The sequence below is a fragment of the Scyliorhinus torazame genome, chromosome 13 (assembly GCF_047496885.1).
Source record: "Scyliorhinus torazame isolate Kashiwa2021f chromosome 13, sScyTor2.1, whole genome shotgun sequence".
Lineage (NCBI taxonomy): Eukaryota > Metazoa > Chordata > Chondrichthyes > Carcharhiniformes > Scyliorhinidae > Scyliorhinus > Scyliorhinus torazame.
In genome coordinates, this window is record NC_092719.1 from 137,514,980 (window position 1) to 137,540,793 (window position 25,814).

The 25,814-nt window shown below is 46.5% G+C and overlaps 1 protein-coding gene across 13 annotated transcripts in view; it reads left to right on the forward strand.

The window, feature by feature from the left end:
• The window catches only part of chl1b (cell adhesion molecule L1-like b), a 1,336,546-nt gene that overhangs the window by 827,281 nt on the left and 483,451 nt on the right, over window positions 1–25,814 (forward strand). For all 13 annotated transcript variants that reach the window (XM_072472185.1, XM_072472186.1, XM_072472184.1 and 10 more), the window contains 2 exons: window positions 561–726; window positions 1,505–1,629. In XM_072472185.1, the coding sequence (XP_072328286.1) occupies window positions 561–726; window positions 1,505–1,629 (291 nt within the window). The remainder of the gene's footprint in view (window positions 1–560; window positions 727–1,504; window positions 1,630–25,814) is intronic.

Sequence of the window (25,814 nt, forward strand, 5' to 3'; positions counted from 1 at the left end):
ATTTTAAATTTAAAAAAAATTGATGTCCAACCAACCAGAAACAAAGCAAATGAACAGGTAAGTCAGATTAGGGAAGTTGCTTCTCCAGGGATATATTTCACAGAGTAATTGATGGTTTTAATTATTGCCGTATAATGGTCTAAATATCATAGAAACATAGAACATACAGTGCAGAAGAAGGCCACTGACCCACTTAAGCCCTCACTTCCCCCTATCACATAACCCAATAACCCCTCCTAACCTTTTTAGGCACTAAGGGCAATTTAGCATGGCCAATCCAACTAACCTGCACGTCTTTGGACTGTGGGAGGAAACCGGAGCACCCGGAGGAAACCCACGCAGACACGGGGGGAACGTGCAGACTCCGCACAGACAGTAACCCAGCAGGGAACCGAACCTGGGACCCTGTGAAGCCACAGTGCTAACCACTATGCTACCGTGTTGCCCCTAAATGCTAACATTGCTAACATTCATGCATCTGAAGTTATTCTCTTCTGTTTTATATATTTATTACTATTGTAGAAATTGCACACATTTTTGATCCTCTGCATCTCTTTCAGTTGCTACAGAAATAGTGGTTCCACCTGAGGATTTGATGATACAAAAGTCTGCAGTGGCACAGTTTAAATGTCATGCTGAATATGACTCCGCTTTCGAAAATGACTTTGAGTTATCATGGAAAAAGGATGGATATGAAATTTACAGTGACCAAACTGAAAATGACAGGTAATAGTTTGTAAAATGGACAAGGGGCGCTCCGCTTCAGTCATCATTATTGCTAATCCACCACTACCAAAATCATCTAGAATAAGAGCAGTCAAAATAGTAGGTATCCATTTCTTAGGTCGATAGTCTTTTAGTGTGTAATAGTCTTTTCCTTTCATATGTTTCCGCAGTTTTTAATGTCCTGCACAGACACACATGTTCTTCTGCTATATCCTGTTTCTGATTTTTCATGAAACTATTGTGATCATAAATTGGAGAACATGTTTTGCTGAATAAAAGCTGAGGAGAATAGCTAATGCATTTTGTGCTCGAAACCTTGAATTAGCTTTAGCTTTAAAATTAGGCACACTTCTACTTCATTCCTGACTTTGTACTTTCTCTTGAAGGTGCATCGGTTCTTGTTTGGAGGCCATTTATTGCTTTCTCTTTTTCCTGCTTGCCTGACAAGCAGGTCAGCTCGTTAGCCATCTCATGAGTCTGATTGTTGGTGACTCTTTTGCAATTCTGGTTTGCATTTGCCGAGGTGGCATGACTTAGTCCTGGAACTCAGTAGAGAAGGGAAATAAGAGAAGCCTGGCACTGTGTCTTTCTTCTGCCTTAGAATTCTTGTATTTTGTGCCACTGCATCACAATTACCTTTTCTTGTTGCTAATTATGTCATTATACTGGTATCTGTGGAGGTTTCCATTGGTAATTGTTCTTTCTCTTATAAAGAATCATGAAAATAAAATCTACCTCAACAAAGTTGGTGTACCGTTATAATTTTGTGATCCTCTAGAATAGTAATGGATGGCGATATCATTCAAATTCTTGATGTAAGCGAGGATGATGAAGGGATGTACACCTGTGTCGCTAGAACTTCCCTGGATGCTGTTACAGCCGATGCGAAGCTTGTTGTCATTGGTGAGTATCCCTTGAGAAATAATAGTGCTGTATTATATATGCATTTGTTAAGAACACTTATCGTAAGGCTAATAGCTGACTCTGAGTGACCTAGATATTGAGCAATGCAATCTGTCATGCATGGCAGAATGTCAGCTCTGATTACTCTCAGATAATTTGAAATGCTACATATCAATGATAATTTCAAATTAGCAGACCCAATGGTGTTTGGCGAGGAAGTAAGATAAAAAGAGGTTAGACAAACAGATGAATAATTTTCATTCTTCAAAGTTGCAAAAGCAGTTGGTAGCCCGTGTTAACACCCTCGTGCTCTTTCGCAGTATTATACAGGACTGAGATAAACCCAAAGGACTTGTTACTAAGTGCTTTATTTTCTGGTCATCATACCAGCTTTATTTTTGAGTATTCTATCCAATGATTTTTCAGCACGATCACTGTGATTTACTTGAAGTGCCTTCAAAAGGAAATATTTAGTTAAATGTACCAGTAAATTCAAAGGGGTTCTTGGACAACTGTGCCATCGAAAATTCAGTTCAGCAGGAATTACATCGGCGTTGATGTTCTGGAGCTGACCCTGCTGGGTGCCTGCCTGCACTGGAGTGCCTATCATGGGGATGAGGCGAGGCTCTGGAAAGTCTCTGCTGCTGTAAGAGTCTGCCACCTGAAACCGCTAAAGGAAGACATTCACCAGGATAAGAACAAAACATATAGGGCATAATTTTGGCCACGTTCTGGCACCGGCAGAGCCAAAATCGACCGCCAATAACCGGGACTCTGTTTTCCTTTGGGCCACCGTGAGGAAAGCCCTGCCGAGGCCGCACTCAGCTTTATTTCCTGCACTGACCAGTTCAACTCATCAGTACAGGAAGACATCGGGGCAACATTTTTAAATGCTGCCCTCGATCTTTCGACACCTCCCCCATCTCGGCCCTAGACTCCCCCAATGCCCCAACCTACAGATTAGGGGATTCTCAAAACCCCCTCACCCTACCTCAAAAGGGCAGGGCACCTCCAGGCCCAATCCCCAGCATGGGCAGCCTGCCACATGGGTAGCCTGACACTGCCAGCCTGTCACCCTGGCAGTGCCCCAGCCAGCCAAGCAGTGTGACCTGGGCATGGGGTGGTACTACCAGGAGACCTGCGTGGCACTGCTAGGGTTCCAGGCTGGCAGTGCCAGAGTGCCCAGGTTGTATCAGGAGTGCCAGGGTACCACTGTGTCCAGAGCTCAACCACCCAGCCCTCCAATCTCCAGGGAAAACTACCCCACCAAGTGCCATTACACCTGGTCCACGTTTGTGTTGACCAGTGCTAAATGGCGCCATACTAGGTCTCCAGGGCATTCAGGCCGCGCCGTGGGACGCTCTGCCATGAACATATTTAAGTGCACACTTAAATATGCAAATCTGGATCCCAACCATTGAGGGCTAGATCCAGGGCGCGACGTCTCGCGAGATCTTGCTAGGCGTCCTGAGTGACGTAAATCCCGTAAAAGGCCTCTCGCGAGATTTACCGGCCTCATTACATCACCGAGTCGTACGCTCACAGCCATAGCCTCTGCTCGATCTGATATGAATTGTCCAGTAGCGCAATTGAATAGATCATCAGGTGACCAAGTGCACTCTGTAGAATGACATTTTATTTTTGAACTGTGCTGATCATCCCAGCAGTTTTTACACACACCAGTAATATGCCAGCAGTACAAGTCTCCAACGCTGCTTTGGTGGTAATCAGTGAAACTAATATAGAACATAGAACATAGAACGATACAGCGCAGTACAGGCCCTTCGGCCCACGATGTTGCACCGAAACAAAAGCCATCTAACCTACACTATGCCATTATCATCCATATGCTTATCCAATAAATTTTTAAATGCCCTCAATGTTGGCGATTTCACTACTGTTGCAGGTAGGGCATTCCACGGCCTCACCACTCTTTGCGTAAAGAACCTACCTCTGTCCTCTGTCCTATATCTATTACCACTCAGTTTAAAGCTATGTCCCCTCGTGCCAGCCATTTCCATCCGCGGGAGAAGGCTCTCACTGTCCACCCTATCTAATCCCCTGATCATTTTGTATGCCTCTATTAAGTCTCCTCTTAACCTTCTTCTCTCCAACGAAAACAACCTCAAGTCCATCAGCCTTTCCTCATAAGATTTTCCCTCCATACCAGGCAACATCCTGGTAAATCTCCTCTGCACCCGCTCCAAAGCCTCCACGTCCTTCCTATAATGCGGTGACCAGAACTGTACGCAATACTCCAAATGCGGCCGTACCAGAGTTTTGTACAGCTGCAACATGACCTCCTGACTCCGGAACTCAATCCCTCTACCAATAAAGGCCAACACTCCATAGGCCTTCTTCACAACCCTATCAACCTGGGTGGCAACTTTCAGGGATCTATGTACATGGACACCTAGATCCCTCTGCTCATCCATACTTCCAAGAACTTTACCATTAGCCAAATATTCCGCATTCCTGTTATTCCTTCCAAAGTGAATCACCTCACACTTCTCTACATTAAACTCCATTTGCCACCTCTCAGCCCAGCTCTGCAGCTTATCTATGTCCCTCTGTAACCTGCTACACCCTTCCACACTGTCGACAACACCACCGACTTTAGTGTCGTCTGCAAATCTACTCACCCACCCTTCTGCGCCTTCCTCTAGGTCATTGATAAAAATGACAAACAGCAACGGCCCCAGAACAGATCCTTGTGGTACGCCACTTGTAACTGAACTCCATTCTGAACATTTCCCATCAACCGCCACCCTCTGCCTTCTTTCAGCTAGCCAATTTCTGATCCACATCTCTAAATCACCCTCAATCCCCAGCCTCCGTATTTTCTGCAATAGCCGACCGTGGGGAACCTTATCAAACGCTTTACTGAAATCCATATACACCACATCAACTGCTCTACCCTCATCTACCTGTTCAGTCACCTTCTCAAAGAACTCGATAAGGTTTGTGAGGCATGACCTACCCTTCACAAAGCCATGCTAACTATCCCTGATCATATTATTCCTATCTAGATGATTATAAATCTTGTCTCTTATAATCCCCTCCAAGACTTTACCCACTACAGACGTGAGCCTCACCGATCTATAGTTGCCGGGGTTGTCTCTGCTCCCCTTTTTGAACAAAGGGACCACATTTGCTATCCTCCAGTCCTCTGGCACTATTTCTGTAGCCAATGATGACATAACAATCAAAGCCAAAGGTCCAGCAATCTCTTCCCTGGCCTCCCAGAGAATCCTAGGATAAATCCCATCAGGCCCCGGGGACTTATCTATTTTCAGCCTGTCCAGAATTGCCAACACCTCTTCCCTACGTACCTCAATGCCATCTATTCTAATAGCCTGGGTCTCAGCATTCTCCTCCACAACATTATCTTTTTCCTGAGTGAATACTGACGAAAAATATTCATTTAGTATCTCGCCTATCTCTTCAGACTCCACGCACAAATTCCCATCCCTGTCCTTGACTGGTCCTACTCTTACCCTAGTCATTCGCCTATTCCTGACATACCTAGAGAAAGCTTTTGGGTTTTCCTTGATCCTACCTGCCAAATACTTCTCATGCCCCCTCCTTGCTCGTCTTAGCTCTCTCTTTAGATCCTTCCTCGCTACCTTGTAACTATCCATCGCCCCAACTGAAACTTCACACCTCATCTTCACATAGGCCTCCTTCTTCCTCTTAACAAGAGATTCCACTTCTTTGGTAAACCACGGTTCCCTCGCTCTATGCCTTCCTCCCTGCCTGACCGGTATGTACTTATCAAGAACACGCAGTAGCTGATCCTTGAACAAGCTCCACTTATCCAGGGTGCCCAACACTTGCAGCCTACTTCTCCAACCTATCCCCCCCCAAGTCACGTCTAATGGCATCATAATTGCCCTTCCCCCAGCTATAACTCTTGCCCTGCGGTGTATACTTATCCCTTTCCATCACTAACGTAAACGTCACCGAATTGTGGTCACTGTCCCCAAAGTGCTCTCCTACCTCCAAATCCAACACCTGGCCTGGTTCAGTACCCAAAACCAAATCCAACGTGGCCTCACCTCTTGTTGGCCTGTCAACATATTGTGTCAGAAAACCCTCCTGCACACACTGTACAAAAAACGACCCATCTAATGTACTCGAACTATATCTTTTCCAGTCAATATTTGGAAAGTTAAAGTCTCCCCTAATAACTACCCTGTTACTTTCGCTCTTATCCAGGATCATCCTCGCCATCCTTTCCTCTACATCCCTAGAACTATTTGGAGGCCTATAGAAAACTCCCAACAGGGTGACCTCTCTTTTCCTGTTTCTAACCTCAGCCCGTACTACCTCGGAAGATGAGTCCCCATCTAGCATCCTCTCCGCCACCGTAATACTGCTCTTGACTAGCAGCGCCACACCTCCCCCTCTTTTGCCTCCATCTCGGAGCTTACTAAAACACCTAAACCCCGGAACCTGCAACATCCATTCCTGTCCCTGCTCTATCCATGTCTCCGAAATGGCCACAACATCGAAGTCCCAGGTACCAACCCATGCTGCTAGTTCCCCTACCTTATTTCGTATACTCCTGGCATTGAAGTAGACACACTTCAAACCACCTACCTGAACACTGGCCCCCTCCTGCGACGTCAAATCTGTGCTCCTGACCTCTATACTCTCATTCTCCCGTACCCTAAAACTACAATCCAGGTTCCCATGCCCCTGCTGCATTAGTTTAAACCCCCCCAAAGAGCACTAACAAATCTCCCCCCCCAGGATATTTGTGCCCCTCGGGTTCAGATGTAGACCATCCTGTCTGTAGAGGTCCCACCTTCCCCAGAAAGAGCCCCAGTTATCCAGAAATCTGAATTCCTCCCGCCTGCACCATCCCTGTAGCCACGTGTTTAATTGCTCTCTCTCCCTATTCCTCATCTCATTACCACGTGGCACGGGCAACAACCCAGAGATAACAACTCTGTTTGTTCTAGTTCTGAGCTTCAATCCTAGCTCCCTGAAAGCCTGCCTGACATCCTTGTCCCCTTTCCTACCTATGTCGTTAGTGCCAATGTGGACCACGACTTGGGGCTGCTCCCCCTCCCCCTTAAGGACCCGGAAAACACGATCCGAGACATCACGTACCCTTGCACCTGGGAGGCAACATACCAAACGTGAGTCTCTCATGCTCCCACAAAATCTCCTATCTGTGCCCCTGACTATCGAGTCCCCAATTACTAATGCTCTGCTCCTCTTCCCCCCTTCCCTTCTGAGCAACAGGGACAGACTCCGTGCCAGAGGCCCGTACCCCATGGCTTACCCCTGGTAAGTCCCCCCCCCCACAAGTATCCAAAGCGGTATATTTGTTTCTCAGGGGAACGACCGCAGGGGATCCCTGCACTGACTGCTTCTTCCCAGTCCCTCTTACAGTTACCCATCTATCTCCAATCTTTGGTGTAACTAATTCCCTGAAGCTGCTATCTGCCCCCTCTGCCTCCCGAATGATCCAAAGTTCTTCCAACTCCAGCTCCAGTTCCCTAACTTGGTCTTGGAGGAGCTGGAGATGGCAGCACTTCCTGCAGTTAAAATCAGCAGGGACACTAACGGCATCCCTCACCTCAAACATCCTGCAGGAGGAACATTGCACTCCCTTCCCTGCCATCCCTCTAACTTTCAACCAAGATCTGGCCAACAACTAAATTTAAAAAAATAAAAATAATAATAATAATAATACAATATGGTACTTACCTCACACCAATGGGTTTTATTATTAGGTTAGAGGAGGAGGGCGGGTGGGAGACACTACACGTGTAGTGTCTCGGGTTTCCTCTCCACCAGAATTTATTGGTGAGGGACTTCCCAGAGGTCCGCGGGTCGAACTTCCTGTTCCCGCTTTAAAAAAAATTAAAAAAAAAAAAAAAATACAACAGCAAAGAGGAACAGAAACGGGACCAGGTAAGTGTTTACTTAAATACTCACCCACCAGCAGCCCCTGCACTCCGCTCCCGCTGAAACTCCAAGAGATGCTCCTGCAAGGTAAGTTATTTTAAACTTCAATACTCACCCACCAGAAGGCCCCGCACTCCGCTCCCGCTGAAACTCCAAGAGATGCTCCTGCAAGGTAAGTTATTTTAAACTTAAATACTCACCCACCAGCAGCCCCTGCGCTCCGCTCCCGCTGAAACTCCAAGAGATGCTCCAAGAATATCGAATATCACTGTCATTACGGCCACATTTGATTCTGTCCATTCTCTTTGAGCAGGCTTTTCTGGTATATGGTGGATATGACACTGCAGATCACTTCAGTACAAGACATGATGCATCCCTGCAGAACTTTTAATCCTTGCCTCCCAAGTTACATTAGTCAACCCATGTAACTCACAAATATCTTCAACAAGAGATAATTGTAGACTATTCACTTAGCTCAAACTTGTTTATGTCAGCATTGTATTAATACTGACAAGAAAATTAAGTCCCAGTTCCTGTACTAAATATTAAGTACTTTAGGTTTGTCAACGTCAAAATAATTGATGCCACACTTGATATGATGATTTTAAATTTATTTTACGAGTGGTAATGAAGCTCTTTTTTATAACCATGTACATTGACAAACCCGTATCACCACATGTAAATCTGTTGACCTTACTTCCTTCCAATCATATACATGGACGACATAGCTTTGCATCCTGTACAAAGTTCATTCTGTCAAGGAAAGGAGTAAACCATGAAAAGATTGTCCTTTAACATTTTTCACCATCAACATGGTGACGTAGCTGAAACTGTTACCAGATGGAGATTCTTTGAGTTTTCAAAATGGCCTTTATTTCAAGCTATAATATTGGTGCTAGTCATCCATTGCCATCTCCATGAACAATGAACTACAGAGAAAATTATACCTTTAGATGCAACTACATGCAATTAACATGTACCAATCAAAGAGTACACTTGTTTCAAAATTATCTATATCCATTCACAACTAATAATTAGGATTATATTGTCATGCGAGAGTGCCTTTACGAACTGGATGTTTGGGCAATGTACCTTTAAGAAAACAGTGATGTCATAGAGTGGGTGGAGCTCAGCTCAGGTCAGCCATTTTGCAGGTTTTAGTTGCAGTTTAAAAATGAGTGTGTGTGTCTGTGTTTCCAGAGAGCTGCAGGTTTTGCAGTTTAGTTTTGCAGTTGGAGAAAGCAAGTTGTGTGTCCCCGTGTGTGTCCAGAGAGCTGCAGGGAAAAACAAGGTGCTGGAGCTGAAATCAACCAAGCTAATATATCTCTGCCATTCTACAGAAAAAATATATATCCTTTAACCTGATGTGATTTTGTTTAAAGGTGTTAAGTCTCTTGAAGGTTTGAAGGAACAGTTTAAGGAGTTATTTACTGTTGCAACATTTTCTGAGTTATCTTTGAAGTAAGGGGTATTAAGAGATTCAATGTTTATTTAAGATGTTAAGTTGAGTTCATGGAATAAATAGTGTTTTGTGTTTAAAAATCCACGTACCCATAATTGTAATGCCACACCTAAGGAAAAAGCCGAGTGCTAGGAAAAGCAACAAATACATTAAAGGGAGAGGTTGGTTGAACACCATGATACATTTCGGAGTTCTGAAAACGCCTCACCCCATAACAATTGGGGGCTCAAGGGGGATAAAATTCTATCTATTGGATTGACTTTTGTGAACTTAAAGACAGTGAAGAATTGTTGCTTTTCAGGTGTGGTATTTTAGTTGAAGTGGGGAGAGTGTTGTGAACAATGGCTCTTTCAGAGGCTCAGAAGTTTTTGTGGGTGGAGAATATTACACGTAGTATTTTACAGACAGAAACGAAAAGCAGACTGTTAGATTTGGCAAGAACATTGCAGTTAACATTACCTGACAAAATGCGAAAAGATGACATAATTATGGCGGTGGTTAAACATTTAAAGTTGCCTGAGATAGAGTTTGACTCATTGGAAATGGCAAAAATTCAGTTGCAAATTAAACAAATGGAACATAAGAAAGAATTAAAGCGGCTGGCATACAAGAGTGAGAGAGAGGAAAAAGAAAGAGAAAGAGAGAGAGAGGAAAAAGAAAAGGAGAGAGAAGAAAGGAGAAAAGAAAGAATAGCCCGAGCAGAACAAAAAAGAAAAGAAAGGGAGATACAGATCAGGGAAAAAGATAAAGAGAGGGAGTTTGAACTTCAGAAAATGGCCATGAAACATGACAATCAGTTAAAATTGGCAGACGTAAAGAGCAACGTACAGTTGGATGATAGTGATGAGGATAGTGAGAAAGAGCGTCATAGTCGAAGGCTTGGTGGGAATCTATTTAAATATGTCCAAGCATTGCCAAGGTTTGATGAGAAGGAAGTGGAAGCATTTTTCATTTCATTTGAAAAGGTAGCTAAACAAATGAAATGGCCACAGGACATGTGGGTATTACTGATTCAAACAAGGCTGGTAGGTAGAGCTAGTGAAGTGTTTGCATCACTACCGGAGGAGGTATCTGGAACGTATGAGCAGGTGAAGAAATCCATCTTAAATGCATATGAGCTAGTGCCTGAAGTTTACAGACAAAAGTTTAGAAATTTAAGGAAAGAATTTGGTCAAACTTACATGGAGTTTGAAAGGCTCAAACAGAGATATTTTGATAGGTGGATAAGGGCTTTGAAAATAGAGCAAACGTATATAACGTAAATAGAGCTCTCAGAGAAATTATACTTTTGGAGGAGTTTAAAAATTCAATTCCTGATGTAGTGAGAACTCATGTGGAAGAGCAGAGGGTTAAAACTGCGAGGTTAGCATCAGAAATGTCAGATGATTATGAATTAGTTCAGAAATCAAAGATTGGTTTCCAACATCAGTTTCAGCCGGTGAGGGATAGAAACTGGGGACATGAGAAATACACAAGTGGTAAAGGTAAAGGTGCTCTGATGGGAGACAATAAAGAGAGTGTACCTCAGATTAAAAAAGAAATCCAGGAGGGTGGAAAAGAAATGAAAAGTTTCAGATGTTTTCATTGCAATAAACTAGGCCATGTAAAGTCACAGTGTTGGTGGTTGAAGAAAAGCACTGGGAAGGCTGATGTGGTAAAACAGGATAAGACGGTGGGGTTTGTTAGAGTGGTAAAGGAAAGCCCAAGGGAAGCGAAGGACGTGCAAACGATTGTACAGCCTGTTCAATAAGTAATTGTGAAGAAGGTGCCAGATGTATTTAAAGAATGTACTTGTGTGGGTAAAGGTTACTCATGTGCACCAGGAGGAGCAGGTAAAGAAGTCACAATTTTAAGAGATATAGGGGCTAGTCAATGTTTAATGGTAAGAGATGAGGAATTATGTAGTTTGGGGAGAATGTTGCCAGAAAAGGTGGTGATATGTGGAATTCAGGGTGAGGGGAGTAGCGTTCCATTATATAAGGTAAGGTTGGAAAGTCCAGTGAAGAGTGGTGAAGTGGTAGTAGGAGTAATAGAGAAACTATCTTGTCCAGGAATACAGTTTATCTTGGGTAATGATATAGCTGGATCGCAGGTGGGAGTGATGCCTACTGTGGTTGATAAGCCAGTGGAAAATCAGTCACCCGAAGTGTTGAAGGACGAATATCCTGGGATTTTTCCGGATTGTGTAGTAACAAGGTCGCAAAGTCACAGGTTAAGACAAGAGGAGGAATCAAAGAATGAAGTTGAAGTTCAATTATCAGAAACGATTTTTGATCAGATGGTTGAAAAAGAACAAGAACAGGTGGAGGATGAGGCGGATATTTTTAGTTCAGGAAAATTGGCGGAGTTACAACAGAAAGATGTAGAAATAAAACGGATATACCAGAAAGCATATACGGAAGTGGAATCTGAGAGTATACCAGAGTGTTATTACCGTAAAAATGATGTCTTGATGAGAAAATGGAGACCTGTACATATGCAGGCGGATGAAAAGTTGGCAGAAGTTCATCAAGTAGTATCGCCTGTAGGGTATAGAAAGGAGGTGTTGCGAGTTGCACATGAGGTACCAGTGGGAGGTCATTTGGGAATAAGGAAAACTCAAGCTAAAATCCAGAAACATTTTTATTGGCCTGGACTACATAAAGATGTAATTAAATTTTGTCAATCATGTCACACATGTCAAGTGATGGGGAAACCTCAAGCAGTGATAAAACCAGCACCCTTAATACCCATTCCTGCATTTGAGGAACCTTTTACAAGGGTCATAATCAATTGTGTAGGACCGCTTCCTAAAACAAAAAGTGGGAATCAATATCTTTTGACTGTAATGGATGTGTCTACTAGGTTTCCAGAGGTCATTCCAGTACGTAATATTACAGCTAAAAGGATTGTGGAGGAATTACTTAAATTCTTTACTAGATATGGACCACCCACAAAAATTCAATCGGATCAAGGAACTAATTTTACTTCAAAGTTATTCAAAGAAGTTATGGATAGCTTAGGAATAAAACAATTTAAATCAACTGCGTACCATCCAGAATCGTAGGGAGCGTTAGAAAGGTGGCATCACACATTAAGGGCAATGTTGAGGGCGTATTGTCAAGATTATCCAGAGGATTGGGATAAAGGAATTCCATTCGTATTGTTTGCAATTAGAGATGCACCTAATGAGTCTACCAAATTCAGTCCTTTCGAACTAATTTTTATTCATGAGGTAAGTGGACCACTTAAATTGATTAAGGAAAAATTGGTGGGTGAGAAATCGGAAATTACACTATTGGATTACATGTCAAATTTTAGGGAACAATTAAATAGAGCAGGTGAATTGGCTGGACAACATTTGAAAGTTGCACAAAATGTGATGAAACAGGTAGCGGACAAGAAATCCAAAGTTCGTAGTTTTGCCAGTGGGGATAAAGTTTTAGTGTTGTTACCAGTGGTAGGGGAGTCTTTGAAAGCTAGGTTTTGTGGACCGTATCAGATTGAAAGGAAATTAAGTGAGGTGAATTATGTGGTAAAAACACCAGATAGAAGGAAGACTCACCGAGTGTGTCATGTGAATATGCTTAAAAGGTACTTTAAAACGGAAGGAGAGAAAAAGGAGGTTTTAATGATTCTAACTCAAAGTGACAAACCAAATCCAGATGACTGTGAATTTGACATACCTCAAATTAACTTGGAAAATGAGGATGTTCTTAAAAATTGGGATGAATTGTTAAGTTAACTTCCAGAGGAAAAACAAACTGACCTGAAAGAGTTATTGATATCACATGGGCAAGTTTGTAGAGATAAATTGGGAAGTACTAAAATGGTTATACATGATGTAGATGTGGGAAATGCTGTTCCTATCAAACAACATCCATATAGATTTAATCCTTTAAAATTGGCACAGGTTAACAGAGAGATTGAGAGTATGCTGAAGAATGGCATAATTGAAGTGGGTTGCAGCCAATGGAGCTCACCCATAGTGATGGTACCCAAACCAGACGGTACCCAACGGTTGTGTGTGGACTATAGAAAGGTTAATGCAGTTACAAGAACGGACTCTTATCCTATCCCACCATTGAAGGATTGCATGGAGAAAGTGGGACAATCTGCTTTTATTTCCAACTTCCAGACATGGAAAGAACATTTAAACCATCGTATGGAGTTCTTCGATCGACTTCAGGTGGTGGGTTTGGTGATGAACCTAGCCGAAAGTGAATTTGGAGAAGCCCGAATCACTTTCCTTACGGAGTTTTCGTTATCCTCAAGACGAAGGGAAATAATGTGAGTTCGTAGCATGAATGGCTTTGATCGAACAGTTGTGCAAATGTTTTGTGGCGTGATTACTCCACTGATGGAATTGCTGAAGAAACGTAAAAAATTTCAATGGACAGCGGACTTTCAACAGGCATTTGACTCCCTGAAAGCTGTGATCACCAATGTTCCTGTATTGGAGAATTGCAAGGGACTCTGTGGTCAGATTGAACTAAATCATCTGATTCTGAAGAGAAATGCCAAGGAGTAGAGGAATGGATGGATCGTGCAGTGACTTTGTTCAAAGAGACTGTCAATCGAGAAGGATTTTGGTTGGAGGAAGAAGAACAAAGAAAATGGACTATATTATTATACCTGTTTGAGTGTGTTGTTTTCTTTAAATGAAAATGTATATTTATTGTGTGCATTTCTTAGTGGATGATGCAAAAGTGAAAAATGAATCCATCTTGAAGTTGATGGTTTATTTTTTTTCTTGGGGGAGGAGTCATGCGAGAGTGCCTTTAAGAACTGGATGTTTAGGCAATGTACCTTTAAGAAAACAGTGATGTCATAGAGTGGGTGGAGCTCAGCTCAGGTCAGCCATTTTGCAGGTTTTAGTTGCAGTTTAAAAAGGAGTGTGTGTGTCTGTGTGTTTCCAGAGAGCTGCAAGTTTTGCAGTTTAGTTTTGCAGTTGGAGAAAGCTGGTTGTGTGTGGCTGTGTGTGTCCAGAGAGCTGCAGGGAAAAAACAAGGTGCTGGAGCTGAAATCAACCAAACTAATATATCTCTGCCATTCTACAGAAAATATATATATCCTTTAACCTGATGTGATTTTGTTTAAAGGTGTTAAGTCTCTTGGAAGTTTGAAGGAACAGTTTATGGAGTTATTTACTGTTGCAATATTTTCTGAGTTATCTTTGAAGTAAGGGGTGTTAAGAGATCCAGGGCGGAATTCTCCTCCCCCACATGCCGGGTGGGAGAATCGCCCGGGCGCCGCACGAGTCCTGCCACGCCGCCCCGACATCTGCATGCGATTCTCCCACCCACCCCAAACCGGCGCGGCGCGAATCACGGCTGGCCGGTGGGAGAATCGCCGCTTGCCATTGGTAATGGGCGAGCGGCGATTTTCCGGCCCGGATGGGCTGAGCGGCCTGCCCAACACAACAGGTTCCCGCCGGTGCCATCCACACCTGGTCGCTGCCGTCGGGAACAGCGCGGGAACGCTGGGGGGCAGCCTGTGGGGGGGTGAGGGGGGTTCTTGCACTGGGGGAGGACTTAAAAGGGGTCTGGCCCGTGATCGGCATCCACCGATCGGCGGGCCGGCCTCTCTGAAAAAGGATCTCCTTTCCTCCGCTGCCCCGCAAGATCCATCGGACATCTTGCAGGGCGGCCGCGGGGTGGACGGCAACCGCACATGCACGGGTGACGTCATTTACGCAGCGCCAGTCGCGTTATTTATGCGGCGCCACTTTTACGCGGCGGCAAGGCCCGCCGCGCGTAAATGACATGGCGCCACTCCTAGCCCCCTGGGGGTGGGAGAATAGGGGACTGGGATCAGCCTCCGACGCCGGAGCGAAACATCCGGTTTTCACTCCGGCATCGGGACTTAGTCTCGCGATGGGAGAATTGCACCCCCAATGTTTATTTAAGGTGTTAAGTTGAGTTCATGGAATAAACAGTGTTTTGTGTTTAAAAACCCACGTGTCCATAATTGTAATCCCACACCTAAGGAAAAAGCCGTGTGCTAGGAAAAGCAACAAATACATTAAAGGGAGAGGTTGGTTGAACTCCATGATACACTTTGGGGTTCTGAAAATGCCTCTCCCATAACAACATGATGTATAACACTATAGTCATCCAATTGCAATTTGGGTACATCTACTTAATTATAATATCACCAAGCACATATTTTTCTCTGATAATCTAATGACTTCCAGACATAGGAAATTATGTCTGGAATATATTTCAGAGATATATGAGGATATATCATATCCTCATATGTGAGGATATATTTTGACCAGTGATGTATCAGCTCCCTTCCCCATTGTTCCTTGTTGTAGTGAACGCACATGACCTACAGCTGCACAGTGTTTAATTGAATCCTTGTTTGTGAATTGTGTAAATAAAGCATTCTCTATAATTTGATCCTTGACTGTTATATGTGGACAGTCTGGGCTAAGGCCACTAGGCTCACTCATTAGTAATTCTCTGCCTTTGAAAATTGAGCAGATAGCATCTTGTGTGGTATTTAAGCTTTTATGCTTTTTAACCCTTTCACATAATTTTATTCTTAAGTGCTTCCTGTGCAAGTTTATTCTGTCAAGAAACAGTGAAAGGGGTAAAGCATGTAAAGATTGTGCTTTAACAGTTTCACCATTAACATGGCGACAAAATTGGACCAGTTAAGCCATAGGTTCTAATAATAAAGCAGAAAAGAAAAATATTACTTTAAAAATATAAACTATCTAACAAATGTCCAAATAAGTGCAATATTTTTGTGCCAGAAATCAATTATACAAGCAGCATTCAAACAATCCCATATCCGGAGACTTTGGTGGATAGGACCATTTGATTGACCATGCTTTAGGCCAGGTATGCATCTATATCTTCTGTAGTCTGTCTGACCTTAACATATTTGGTTATTTGAATGAAGGTGGGTGTGGGGAAAAGGTTGCGGGATTGGAAGCAGATGGGACAGCCTGAAGGGGAAGATAGAGACGAGGTAGCGACAAGGAGCGACTAAAGAGAGAAGAGGGGCGGAACCAAATAACTGGATTTGGTGGCAGCAATTGAAAAAACATTAACCCGTAGAAGCATAAAGCCATGAACCATCCAATTCATCAGTGGATCAGAGTGAGGAAGGGGCAAAATACTATTTAGTGAGAGCAGAGGTGATTTTGTTTAAACGCAACAGCCAGCATTAAGAATAACTGTCTTATTTACGTAGCACCTTATCACATCTGCAGGAAGCCTCATGGACAATTAATTATTTAGCGAAGTCACTTTGCACACACAAATGTGGCAGTTAGTTATGTACGAGAGAAAATTGCTTATTCTTCTAAGTCATAGGCAAAAATGTCACAAATTGACACAGTGAAACACAGACTGGGGAATTGACCCTGTAACCTGTCTGGTCTGTACGAATAACTTACTCACTTATAACAGACATTGAGCTTTTCAGGAAGCTATGCACAATTCCTTTTTTTCCTGAAGTTTACATTGGTTCAGATTGTTTTACACTTTTTTTTTGTCATTTGAGGGGAGCATACATTAATACGGTGAATAATGTCTACATTTTAAAGAGATTTGGCTGTGAAAATATTGCGGAATAAAATAAGATAGAACATGAGGACAATTTTCAAACCCCGCAAAACGATTGGTTACAATATTATGCAAATTAATTGTACAGAACTAGATTTAGTGTGAGAAGTGGACAAATCACTCTATCAACAAACAGTGTAAATATTTGATGATATTCACCTGGTTAGTAAACTAATGTAAGTGTGGAGTACGATTCCGTTTGTAGTTGGATTGGATATGCTGTCTCCCACAGAAAGACAACCTTAATATTCACCACCTATGCTCAAAGATGAATAATGGATATGTGGTGAAGCACAGTGGGTTCCCACCACCCATGGCACCAACAACATGGAAGTGTTCGACAGAAAAGGGATAGGAGAACATGGGAAAACAAAGGAAGAGGAACACGTCTTTTTAAAAAATCAATGTTTATACCTTTATCCGCAAAAAGATGGTTGATAACTCACACTGAAAGTAATGCTCCAAAGCAGTTCTTAATCAGTCAGAACTCATAAAATGCCATGTGATTCTTTTTCTGTGTGTCTGCTGAAGATGTCTCATTGGTAATCGTGTTGTTTTTGTACAGCTTTACTTGGACGAAAGGTCCATGATTCATGAGTATGAGAGGTGTAAGTGACTGATGTTCCTCTTCTGCATGAGTGAAAGGAGATCTGCAGTGTAACTGTCATACAGTGAAGTATTATCTGACAGCTGACTTTCGAAGGTGTCCTTTCAATTAATTCTGGAGTGTTTTACAATCTGTCAACCATTTTTATTATTGTTTTTATTTCTTCCTGGCTGAAATTATCACTCCACTGAGCAGTGAAATTATAAATTGCTGTTCAGTCCTCCAGGAAAATATCGAATAATAGTGGGTTGGAGAGTGTAAAGCTGTTAAGGCAGCCTTTGAACTTCATTTGAACTCTCGTTTGTGTTGTAGTTCAAAAACTCACTGCAGGACGTCACATAAAATAGCGTGTGTTAACAAGCCTGCACATTGAGGGGCTCGAATAATAACATGAACTACAGGGGTGAATCTCAAGTGGTTTATTGATGTCATCTGAACACTGAGGTGAATTATTTTCCTTTTGACCTGTTCTGTCCTCTGGTTTGTCACAAGGTTTTTTTTCTGCAGACCCTTTAATGTGCTACCTGCCATGTTGAACTATATGGTCATCAGATTGCTTCCACATTCACAATAAATGGTTCAAACTAATGTTCTTCTGAACCAAAAAGATTTGAACCACAATGATTTTAAGGGTGCGATTCTTCGAAAAATGTTCTAGGTGTTGTCGCTGTGGTGTTGGGTGCTCTGAGGTACAGACGAACCAACACGGTTGCGATTGGTACAACGCAGTTTTATTCCAACTAGTTATTTACACATCTGACTTGGTACTCAGCACGTGGTGATTGTGTGAGTGTCTTGTTAATGAGGTCCTGGCCTTGTCCTGTCTCCAGATGGACTGCCCAGGAGGTGTTGTGTTTCTTGTCTTATACTGTGTCTGCTCTTGTCTGTGATTGGCTGTCGTGTTATGTGTGCTAATTGGTCTGTTGGTCTGTCTATCATGATGTGTGTGTTGTGATGTGTGTTTGAATATCGTGACATCCCCCACTTTTTGACAAAATTATGTGCCTACGTGGTTATAAATATAAATGTGTCCTGAGTGCAGCTAAAGGTGTGTATGCGTGATATTTACAGCATGTACATGTGGCGTAACTATATACACGGGGCGATGTCAGGTGTGACATGCTAACAAGGTTATACCGAAACAAAAGAAGAAGAACGTTGAAATTTGGACTTGGAACGAGGCCTGGAACGATAAAACAGTGACATGTTACAACACAGTAGTTGCTAAAATTTGACGTGTGAACAGTCTCATAAGTCCAGTCTAGTAGGTGGGCGACAAATTCGGGTTGACCGCCTCAAGGGTGGGTCGAGAACCACCGGCTGAGGTGCGAGCCTGGCCATGGGCGGCGACAAAAGGGGCATGGTATATGGCAGCTCCACAAAGTCGCTATCAGGAACCAGTGGAGGACACGGCGTCTGTGTATGGTTCCGTTGCGAGCGTGGAAGTAGGCGAAGGGCTTGGCGATTGCGCCTACGCACGGATCCATCCGGCATGCGTACCAGGAACGAGCGGGGAGCCACGCGTTGGAGACCTTCGGCAGGTGCTGACCAGCCACCATCTGGTAGGTGAATGCGGACGATGTCTCCAGGCGCCAGGGGGGGAAGATCAGTTGCCCTTGTGTCGTACGATTTCTTCTGGCGATCACGCTGCAGTTGCATCCTATGCAGTACCGGAGCATGGTCTATTGTTGGTGCCAGGATGGAAGGCACAGTGGTTCTGAGGGCGCGACCCATCAGCAGCTGTGCTGGCGAGAGACCCGTGGCTAATGGGGCTGTGCGATAGGCCAGCAGGGCGAGGTAGAAGTCCGATCTGGCAGCAGCAGCCTTGCAGAGGAGTCGCTTGGCAATGTGAACACCCTTCTCCGCCTTTCCATTGGATTGGGATGCAGAGGGCTGGACGTCACGTATGTGAAGCCATACGAGGCCGCAAAGGACGACCATTCATGGCTGGCAAAACAGGGCCCATTGTCCGACATGACAGTCATCGGAATGCCGTGGCGAGCAAAGGTGTCTTTGCAGGCCCTGATGACAGCAGACGACGTCAGATCGTGCAGGCATATGACTTCTGGGTAATTGGAGAAGTAGTCCACTATGATAACATAGTCCATGCCAAGCGCGTGAAATAGGTCGACACCCACCTTCGCCCAGGGGGACGTCACCAGCTCATGGGGCAGAAGCGTCTCAGGAGGTTGCGCCGGCTGAAACCTTTGGCAGGTTGTACAGTTGATCACCATGTTGGCAATATCGTCACTGATGCCCGGCCAGTATACCGCCTCTCGGGCCCTCCGTCTGCACTTCTCGACCCCCAAGTGGCCTTTGTGTATTTGATCGAGAACCAGCTGGCACATACTGTGCGGAATCACAATCCGGTCCATCTTCAGAAGGATCCCATCAATGATGGCTAGGTCGTCTCGTACATTATAGAACTGCGGGCACTGCCCTTTGAGCCATCCTCCCGTCATGTGGCGCATCACTCGCTGTAAAAGGGGGTCGGCCGCTGTCTCTTGGCGGATGCGGGCCAGACTGGAGTCGTCAGCCGGCAGATTTGCCGCTGTCAAGGCCACCTGTGCCTCGACCTGACATACGAACCTCTCCGTATCTGGCGGCGTGCTCACCGCTCTAGATAGGGCATCCGCCACGATGAGGTCCTTCCCTGGAGTGTAGACCAGTTGGAAGTCGTACCTCCTGAGTTTAAGTAGGATGCGCTGGAGGCGAGGGGTCATCTCGTTCAGGTCCTTGTTTATTATGCTGACCAGGGGGCGGTGGTCAGTTTCGACCATGAACCGTGGAAGACCATAGACGTAATCGTGGAACTTGTCTAAACCGGTTAGCAAGCCCAGGCATTCTTTTTCGATTTGCGCGTAGCGCTGCTCTGTGGGGGTCATGGCCCGCGACGCATAAGCAACCGGGGCCCATGACGATGTGTCATCCCTCTGCAGGAGCACTGCTCCAATGCCGGATTGGCTGGCATCAATTGAGATTTTGGTGGGACGAGACGTGTCGAAGAACGCCAACACTGGTGCCGTGGTGAGTTTGCGTTTGAGCTCCTCCCATTCCAGCTGGTGTGTGTGTTGCCACTGGAACTCTGTAGATTTTTTGACGAGGTGGCGCAGAGTCGTTATGTGGGAAGGTTGGGAATGAATTTCCCTAGGAAGTTGACCATGCCAAGGAAGCGTAGGACAGCCTTCTTGTCAGCCGGCTGCGGCATGGCTGTGATGGCGCTTATAAAAAAAAAAACCACGGTAGCACAGTGGTTAGCATAGTTGCTTTGCAGCTCCATGGTCCCAGGTTCGATTCCTGGCTTGGGGAACTGTCTGTGCTGAGTTTGCACTTTCTCCCCGTGCCTGTGTGGGTTTCCTCCAGGTGCTCTGGTTTCGTCCAACAGTCCAAAGATGTGCAGATTAGGTGGATTAGCCATGCTAAATTGCCTTTAGTGTCCGAAAAGGTTAGGTGAGGTTATTGGAATAAGGTCGAGGTGTGGGCTTAGGTAGGGTGCTCTTTCCAAAGGCCAGTGCAGACTTGATGGGCCAAATGGCCTCCTTCTGCACTGTAAATTCTACGGGGCAGCACGGTAGCCTTGTGGATAGCACAATTGCTTCACAGCTCCAGGGTTCCAGGTTCGATTCTGGCTTGGGTCACTGTCTGTGCGGAGTTTGCACATCCTCCCCGTGTGTGCGTGGGTTTCCTCCGGGTGCTCAGGTTTCCTCCCACAGTCCAAAGATGTGCTGGTTAGGTGGATTGGCCATGATAAATTGCCCTTAGTGTCCAAAATTGCCCGTGGAGTTACTGGGTTATGGGGATAGGGTGGCGGTGTTGACCTTGGGTAGGGTGCTCTTTCCAAGAACCGTTGCAGACTCGATGGGCTGAATGGCCTCCTTCTGCTCTGTAAATTCTATGATAATGACCTTGTCTGCATCCGGACGGACCCCTGACCGGGAGATATGGTCCCCCAGGAACTTCAATTCGGCCTGGCCAAAGGCGCACTTGGCTCGGTTGAGGCGCAGGCCGTTTTCCCATATGCGGGCAAAAACGCGTTGGAGACGATGTATGTGCTCCTGCGGTGTGGTGGACCAGATGATGACATCGTCCACATATACGCGCACCCCTTCGATGCCTTCTATCATCTGCTCCATGATTCTGTGGAAGACCTCGGATGCCGAGATGATGCCAAATGGCATCCGGTTGTAGCAGAATCTGCTGAAAGGGGTGTTGAAGGTACATAGCTTTTGGCTGGACGGGTCAAGTTGGATCTGCCAAAATCCTTTAGAAGCATCCAGTTTTGTGAATATCTTCGCTTGGGCCATTTCACTGGTGATCTCCTCCCGTTTGGGTATGGGCTAATGTTCCTGCATAATGTTATTATTGAGGTCTTTGGGGTCTATACAGATGCGGAGCTTGCCAGAGGGCTTCTTGACACACACCATGGAGCTGACCCATGGCGTGGGCTCCGTGACCCTGGATAGGACCCCTTGGTCCTGGAGATCCTGCAGCTGCAGCTTGAGGCGGTCTTTAAGTGGCGCAGGAACCCTGCGAGGTGCGTGAACGATCGGGATGCCGTCCGGTTTGAGGCGAATTCGGTAGGTGTATGGCAGTGTTCCCATGCCTTCGAATGCCTCCTGGTTGTGGGCGAGGTGCGATTGGAGCTGTGCGTTGAACTCTGCAACCGGGAAGTCAGACGTGCCGTCTGGAGAGAGATAGAGAATTTGTTGCACAAGGTGGAGAGCCTTACATGCCTGTGCGCCCAGCAGAGAGTCCTTCGATGAGCCAACTATCTCGAACGAGAGTGTCGCCGTGTGTGTTTTGTGTGTCACCTGGAGCTGGCAGGATCCCATGGCCGGGATAACGTTCCCGTTGTAGTCGTCCATCTTGCACCGGGATGGCTTGATTGGTGGTCTGACCTTCATGGCATAGAATGCTGACCATGTTATGAGGTTGGCGGAGGCGCCAGTGTCCAGGCGGAAAGTGATCGGCGATCGGTTGACCGTCAGGGTGGCACTCCATTCATCGGCCGGATTGATGGTGTTGACCCGGTTCACATCAATGACCGCAACCCGGAAGGCGTCTTGGTCATCTGTGTCGTCGGTTTGGATGTCGTGATGTGGAGGCTGGATGGTCCGCACGTGTCTGCGAGGTTGTCGGAGATGTGGAAGATCCACAGGTTGAGCCGCTCGACAGTAGGCAGCGTAGTGGCCCATCTTGCCACAGCGTAGGCATTGTCGGGTTTTTGCAGGACATTGCCCTTTTAAATGTGCAGCTCCACAGTTGCCGCACGTCATGACGTCATGGCGTTCGTTACGCCACTGCGCATGCGCAGTTCGGTCATGCGTCGGGCGCGCCTGCGCAGCACGTCCCTCAGTGTTGCCGTCGGTTTTGGCGCGCACAAACGCGGGAGGCCTCCTCCGGGCCGTGGGCCGGGAGAAACTCGATTGCCTGGATGCGTTCGGCCTCGTGGGCGGCCTGGCTTGCCGATTCAATCGCTTGGGACCCCCTCCGTGCCGATTCGGTCGCCTGAAATTGGGCATAGCGGCTGGTCGCATTTTCATGCAGGACACAGGCTTCAACTGCAGATGCTAAGGTCAGGCCTTTAATTTTTAGAAGTTGCTGACGTAGGCCACTGGAGGCAACGCCAAAAACGATCTGGTCCCGGATCCTGGACTCTGAGGTGGTGCCGTAACCGCAGGACTGCGCGAGTATGCGGAGGTGCGTCAGGAAGGACTGAAAGAGCTCATCCTTACCTTGTAGGCGCTGCTGAAAGATATACCTCTCAAAGCTTTCATTGACCTCAACATTGAAGTGCTGGTCGAGCTTGAGGAGGACCGTTTCATATTTAGATTTGTTCTCGCCTTCCGCGAACACCAAGGAGTTGTATACATCGATGGCGTGCTGGCCTGCGGTAGTGAGGAGCATGGCAATCTTTGTTTCGTCCGAGGCGCCCTGTTTTCAAACTGCATGAACAGTTTGAATCGCTGCTTGAAGAGCTTCCAATTGGTGCCCAGGATCCCAGCGACTTGCAACGGCTGCGGTTTGTTGTGGGTGTCCATGGCTCAGGATGGCAGATTTGCCGGTAAGTATCGATTCGCTCACTGGTACCATGTGGTGTTGGGTGCTCTGAGGTACAGACGAACCAACACGGTTGCGATTGGTACAACGCAGTTTTATTCCAACTAGTTATTTACACATCTGACTTGGTACTCAGCACGTGGTGACTGTGTGAGTGTGTTGTTAATGAGGTCCTGGCCTTGTCCTGTCTCCAGATGGACTGTCCAGGAGGTGTCATGTTTCTTGTCTTATACTGTGTCTGCTCTTGTCTGTGATTGGCTGTCGTGTTATGTGTGCTAATTAATTGGTCTGTTGGTCTGTCTATCATGATGTGTGTGTTGTGATGTGTGTTTGAATATCATGACAGTTGCGAGCAGGAACTGCCGCGAGCTTCCCGGCACTCGGCCCGGCGAGACCGTCACCGCAATACAACATTAATTGGTCCACTTAAGGAAGTCCCACAGGCTTCAGGACGAAAATGAAGGCTCGCCAGCTCCCCGCTAACAAGGTAGAGCAGCACATCAACTGCTCTTGCACAGCTAATCTCACTCAGCTCACAGTCATAGCGCTGAGACGACGGGCCCCACAATTTGGGAATGCAGACCTGGGGAGGCTTCTAGAGGTGGTCGAGGTCAGGAGGGATGTCCTCTTCCCCCAAAGGTCCCAGAGAGTCAGCCACAGGGCAGCCAGTGCAGCCTGGGAGGAAGTTGCAGCAGCCATGAGCTCGCGCAGCATCATTAGGAGGACCATCATCCAGTGCTGCAAAAAGGTCACCACTTCCAGCAGTTGACGTTTGCTCGATCCCAGGACCCAGCTGGATCCCAGCCAGATGCTGAGGCTCTGGGACAGGTTGCCCCAGAGTTGATGCAGACACTGGGGTGCAGCCGTGACATTCAGAGAGGAATGGCAGCGACACTCCAGCAGGTCCAGAGGCTATGGGCGCAGACGATGGTGCCGGCAATGGGTGGCTCCGAGGCCCACACTGCTAAGGGGATGGCCGCAGAGAAGAACATGGTGCATAACGTCCGCAGCATGGGTGGAGGTGTCCAAGGCATGGTGCATTCGGTGCCGGACATAGCTAAGGACCTCAGTAGACCGTTGGACTCGCTGGGGGATGTGACCCAGTATCAGGCAGACCTTGATGAGGCGCTGCAAGACATGTTTCAGTCTCAGGTGGGAATAACCAAGGCACTGCGGAGCTTGACCCAGTCGCAGGAGGGCATTGCCGAGAGTGTCAACACCATGGTGCAGACATTGTGGAGCCGCCAGAGCTGACAGGACCAGCTGACACAGGGCAGCCAGGGCTTGATCCAGCAGCCCCACCATCCCAAGGTGAACCCCAGGGCACTATGGGCACCAACGTGAGGAGGAACCCCGAGTTCCACCACTCTGATGACGCTGAGTCTCGCAGTCAGCACCTGGCACAGGATGGCACAGGATGGCACAACTGCGCAGGTGCTGCAGTTAAGTGTGCTGGCGTCCTCTGGCCCCTGAGCCCCCAGAGGACACCTGCCAATAGCATCAAAGGTCAGGTGATGTGATAAACAGTAGCCTGCCTCCACCTTCGATGTATATGCTGGAGAAAAACCAAGACCAGAGGTGGAGCAAGGAAGGTTAAGCACGGTGAGGATCACTGAGAGGGCACTGGGAGAGGGGGGGGGATATAGGGGGGGGGCTGTGCTTTAGGCGTGGTAGAGGGTGAGGGGTTGGTGGGGAGAGTGGGGCAGCACCATCGGGAGAGTGAGGCAGTGTTGGACACTTGTGTGATACGTTAAAATTCCTTCACCAGAACCAGTATAATGCCTGTGTCACTTTCGTCCACAATGTGCGCCGAATTTGGGGTCAGACTTTGGCATAGATTGGGGAGCAGCATCGCTCAGCACACTGTTGGTTATCAATACCCCCTGCCCTCGACAGTGACCCACTGACAGTGCCAATACAGTCCCAGCACCCTGGAGTGATGGAACACAAAGTTTGGGAGGGAGTGAAATGGGGGCTGGCGGGAGAGTAACGTTGACGTACAAGGCCATCCCCTATGTGAAGCGGGTGAGTATGAGAGCTTCCCTGACCCTCCGGGCTATCTGAACCCTTGCTACTGCTGCCTGTCCTGCAGCCTCTGGCTGGTCCTCCGTTTCCTCCCAGGGATTGTCCTCCAGCCCCTGCTGGTTGGGTACCTCCTCCGCATCTAAGTCATCCTTCGTCTCCTTGGAGGCGAAGTTCCTCATCCTCCACCTCCAGCATGTCGTGCCACTGTTTCACCAGGTTGTGGAGGACACAGCCGACCACGACAAAGCGGATGGACCTCTGGGAGGTGTACTGCAGAGCACCATTAGAGCCATCGAGTCATTGAAACCACATTATCCGCAGTCCGGTGCACCGCTCAATGACAGCTTGGGTTGCCTCATGGGTCTCATTGTATCGGGTTTCCACATCGGCCTCTGTACTGCCGTCATTAGCCAGATCCGAAGCGGATACCCCTTTTCCCCTAAGGGCCATCCGGCCACCTTGGGGTGGTCCTTGAAGAGGCCAAGTATGTCTGACTGCTCTAGGATGTAGCTGTCGTGCACACTCCCTGGGAAGCATGCACACTCGTGCA